We start from the raw sequence: 5021 nt of genomic DNA, 5'->3' as shown, positions 1-5021 counted from the left end.
AAGCCTTGGGGAAGCAGGAAATCTCATTAGGAATTAACTTGGGATCAAATACGACCTCCCAAGTGATTCTGAAAGGCCAGGTCAGTCTAAGGGAAAACTGCTCGATGAACAGAGCCACCTCAGTCTTCTTTGAAGAAAAGTACTGCATGAAATTTTGATATTACTAAGTATTTAATAGATCTAATTTACAAAGCAGTGTTGCTCCCAATTCCCAGAGTGCTAAAAATCCTGCAACCTATTTCTTTACAAGTATGACTTCAATTCATTCATGGCTTTTAATGCAGCAAGCTGTTTAACAGCTGCAAAAAATGTTTTAGGACAGGGAGCCTGAGCCCTTGCGATGTGCACCAGGCTCTGCTGTACCTTCAGCAAGCCAGGAGAGTTCTGTAGCTCTGTTATGACACGAAGTACCAGGGTTTTCACACTCAGCCTGGAAGCAGCACTGGCACAACGTGTGAAGTCGTCACAGGGATCTTTGCTCAGTCATGAGCTACCCCAGGACGAGCAACCTCCGCTCAGGGGAACTTAAAAATTAGGAGAGATGCCAAAATGCCCCCAAATCCCACGTTTGCAGGAATCCCACAGCCACGTGTGAGCAGGTGTATGATGTCCCACGCGTGCAGGTGTCCCTCTGGGTGATGGTTGCACGTCTGGCCGGGTGACAGAGGGAGCTGTGACAGCGCTGGTGTGAGCAGGGCTGGACCTGTGGACCTGGGCTGGGCCCACCTTGTGACCACAACACAGGGGTCCTCAAGCATCCTGTGAGATGAATGCTCTCCAAGGGACCTGTGACTCCCATGCCTTAATTAGAGGACAGTGACACCTCCAGCCAGGTGGTGAGAAGTCCTGTGATCCATATGGTCCTCAGACCCCTCCCATTCTGGCCCTGCACAACATCTCAACCAGAGACAAAGGATGTCGCACTGGCACTGGTGCCATCTGACAATGTGGTGCCATGTGACAAGGTCACATCCTGCTCCTTTGTGATGTGGAGCCCAGAATCCCGCTGGCATGACAACAGAATGTTACAACAGCAACACACAACCTTTGCCAGAATCCCCCAAAGCCAGGCTGGATACCATCCAGCTCCTTGTGGGAGTGTTCTGAAGACATTAATTGTCTGTCAGGACCAAACAGAAAAGTATCCAGGATTTCGGTGAGTCCTGTAAGAACATCAGGGGTTTTTTAATAAATATTTGAGCGGCTTTCTCACTTCTGCTGGGTCCAGGGAGGCCAATGCTGAGAGGAGTCTCCATAAAGCCAGAGGTCCTTGGGAGTGGGAGCAGAGAGCTGAGTAATGCAAGCCAGCTGCCATCCACCCATCGCAGCTCCCCTGCTCACACTTTCCTTGCTGAGAGTTTTCCAGGCTGCTGCTTGGTCAGAACCACTCTCACTGAAGCTTTTCTTACAGAATTTTGGATTTAGAAGACCTCAGGTTTGTTTTCCATGCTGGTGAGCACTGGAAATAACTCCAGGCATGCACGGTGCTGTCCCTGCACACTCTGCTGCCAAGCTCAGCAGCAAAGGGAGGGTACACACCCCTCTCCTGCTCCAAACTGCTGCTCAGCGGGTCAGCCAGAGCCTTCCATCACAGCACAAGCCTCGTGTCCTGTTCTCTACCCGGAGATTTGTTTAAAAGCCAGATGTTTGCTCAGCGAACTCAACTGGAAATAACTTGCCTTTGACAAATCTCTCACCTGTGAAGGCTGCAAGCACCCACAAATAGTTTACAGGAGTGCCTTGATCAAAGACACACAGTTTCAGAAGCTTTCTCAAACCAGAGCCTCTGAACATTCTGTGTGAGAGAGCCCGTTAAAATAAGGCAATATGTTTAACAAAAAGATCACAATTCCCCCCCCCCAAAAAAAACCACAAAAACAAACAACTAAAAAACCCCAGAACAAAAATCAAAAAAAAACCCAAGGAGTTTCCCTTTCATACCAAAGGCTTTTGAGGAATTAGAAAAAATTATTTCTGTGTGTGCTGGAACACAAATAAGAAGATAAAAGTGAAACCCCTGCTTTTCCCACTTGGATTTCATTTTGACCAAAGAACAGCCTCTTTTTTCATGGTTAATACTGCTGGTTGCCCCTGTTACTGTAAGCTGGGGAAAGGGAAAAAATAGAAGAAACATGGGGGGGAAAAAAATAAATCACTGCTTGCTTTACTTTCATGGCTGTACTGGGCTTGCTTTTCTTTTGGAGGTTGAAGCAAACACCATAATAAGAGAAATAACGGGATAACAATGCTGAGAAAACAATAAGAAAGTCAGGACACTTTCCCCAGGACTTGGTACTTCTCTGCTTGCAAGGCTGAAGCTCTGGAGGCACATCCCAAGGCAGACTAATTTGTATTTCTTACTCCAAAAGGCAGTGCAGGAGCAGGTAGGAAGCATCTCCATCCATTAAGCTACTCCTAGGGTTTGCCACCTGAACGGGACACACTGTTGATCAGCTCCAGGGGGGTGAAAAAGACTTCTGGGAGCAACTTCTGATCCTCTCTAGGAGGCAAGGCCAAAACATTGCCAAACTAAGCTGGTTGGAATGGTCCCTGCCTCTGTGATTAAGGGGATTCATAAATATTCAATGTTTCTTGGCAGCTGGGAGTGCTTCACTTGTTCCAAGTATCTCAAGGGGGATGGGAAAGGCAGAATGAGCCTTAGTATTTCTGACACCCCGCAGAGACAATGAACCGGGGAAGGAGAGTGCTCGTCTTCTTGCAGCGAAACATTTCACGTAGGGTGATTTTAATAATTCAGCCCTCGACTGGTCTGTTTAAATGTTTGATGCCTGTGAGTTGAGCTTTAAGATCCGACCTCCTCCGAATCCGAGGGGCTGGACTCCCGTTGGGTGCCCTGTGCCTTCCTTGGTGGTGGATTAAACATCTTTCCATGGCACGGTCCGAGTCTAAAAGCAGCGACTGCGCTGCGTGAAATTCCCGTGCTCTCACGCCAGGGGGAAAAATATCAGCTACCCCATTCTGGTTTGTGTTTGGAAGGGAAGAAAAAAGTAGTAGTGAGGAATAAGGATAAAAATGCTTAATTACGTCCTGCCCTTGGACTGCAGAGGAAGGTGCTTTTTCTGGATTTCTGGACAAGCCCCAGGATATTAAGACCTCCTGCTCCCACACAGTGGAGTTGCTATGCTTTGACTGACCAGATTTTGGCCATTCTCAGAGACAGGACACTGTGCCAAACACATCCTGAGTTTGCCCAGGTTGGAAGATGCCAACATTCAAGGAACCACAGCATTTCTGCTCTCCCAGCTGCTGGCGCGTCGCCACATTCAGAAACTCTCCGTCCCACAGCTAGAGTTTGCCATCAGCTTTGTTCATGAGAGACCCTTCACTTCCATGTGAGATCCTGATCTTGCAAGCCCTTATCCTAAATTATCCATGAAATGTGTGAGCATGAGTTATGCATGAGATGAATTATCCATGAACAGGGTTGGTCGCCTTCTCTCTTTGTCAACTCTGTAGGTTCCAGCCAGGTATCAAAGCATGGAGTAGGCTGGGGCTTTTCCCCCCCCCTCCAAGAACCTGCATTTTACACAGCAATGTACAAAACCTGGGAAAGAGCTTAAATATTCAGTGGGTCGTGATGGAAGAACACAGAAGGCTGTCTGAGAGTGCACAGGGTCAGCCTTTCCCCAAAGATGCAGTTTCAGATCCCAAATCCAGTCAGTGGTTATTCATTCCTGTAAAGAGCTCCAAGAATGATGGAGACAACTTGTCTGTCTCTGACAACACACTCCCACACCCAGGCTGGTGGTGACTGTAGTCATTTATGAACTGGAACTTGGGATTCAAGCCCCTTCTCCGTGACAAACACAACAAAGCCTTAATTTTGGTGGATATCTACTGATTTTGATGTGAAAGTCTATCATGGAGTTGTGTTACTGTTCTTGAGGTTACTTGTCAAAGTTGGTCGATTTAGAGAAGGGAGAGGGAAGAGAGGATTCTGGAAATTTTATATTTTTGGGGGAGGGATGTCCTGGGGGAGCTTTGAGAACTCCTGACCAGCTCTATCACCTACCACCTTGCTAACTGTGTGATTTATCCCCACGCAAGGCCAGCAACAATGTCGGCACCAGCTTTCCAATGCGAAGCCAGGAGCCCCTCCTCGTCACCGGAATGCACACCCTACCACACCTCCAGGGACATCAGATACATCTTCCTCGAAAGCTGCAGGAACATCCCTGCATTCCGCGCCCTGGACGCTGCAGGCGCCGGCAACGTCTACCAAGGATCCACGTCCTGCCACCCCACGTTACGGCACTACCTCAGCACGGATGAAGACTGCTACTCCTCTCTTCCTCAGTACCTCCCCACCTTTTTCACCTTCTCCAGGCACTTGGAGAAGGAAGCCACGGATTTGAGACGCTCCCCCGGCTCCAAGAAAAGGCTGCCGGTATTTCGCCAGCTCTGCGGAGAGGCCGTGGAGGAGCTGGAGGAGCTGCCCGGTGCCAAAGCACCCAGGGAGAACGTGAAAGGCTGGAGGGTCACACAGGCAGCTGGGTGCTCCACCTGCAGCAAGGCATGAACTGACTCTTGAGATACTGTCTGGAAAAATACAACACTAATGGTGTCCTTACATTACCCGGGGGTCAGTGGAGACGTGGTGTGGGCTCGGCTTCGCTGACAGCCGAGGGCTGGGAAAACGGGAGGATGGAAAGGGACGGTATTGTCTACCTGGGATATTCCTTCCACTCTTCTGGGTGCCATGGCAGACTGCCAGTCAAATACACTGGCAGCTTGTACCAGGATGGCCGTCCAACCCCATCCCTCTCGCTGAATCCCTTCAGCACGCTGGAAATAAAGGAAGAACTTCCCTCTCCAGGGACGCCTCCTGGGCTGACACCCACAGCCCCCTTCACCGAGCATCCTCTCCAGCTGCTGAGCTGGAGAAAAATGTGTCGACTAAAGCACCGAGTTCAGGCTGTGACAGAGCAAGTACCCAACGCTCTGTGGGAAAATGAAAATGTGAAAGGGAGAAGAAAGCAAGCAAAAGATCTCACGTGAGA

At 49.3% G+C, this 5021-nt stretch overlaps 1 protein-coding gene across 1 annotated transcript; it reads left to right on the top strand.

Moving 5' to 3' along the window:
- The first annotated feature begins 999 nt into the window (after positions 1-999).
- Positions 1000-4596, top strand: LOC114068513. The gene is made up of 2 exons (XM_027904688.1): positions 1000-1156; positions 4069-4596. The coding sequence occupies exons 1-2, from the start codon at positions 1023-1025 to the stop codon at positions 4538-4540; spliced, it is 606 nt and encodes a 201-aa protein (XP_027760489.1). The 5' UTR covers positions 1000-1022; the 3' UTR covers positions 4541-4596.
- Positions 4597-5021: the final 425 nt, after the last annotated feature.

This window comes from Empidonax traillii, unplaced genomic scaffold (genome assembly GCF_003031625.1).
Source record: "Empidonax traillii isolate 1590-97213 ecotype Southwest subspecies unplaced genomic scaffold, ASM303162v1 scaffold1077:size190579, whole genome shotgun sequence".
Lineage (NCBI taxonomy): Eukaryota > Metazoa > Chordata > Aves > Passeriformes > Tyrannidae > Empidonax > Empidonax traillii.
This window is presented reverse-complemented; position numbering and strand designations above follow the sequence as displayed.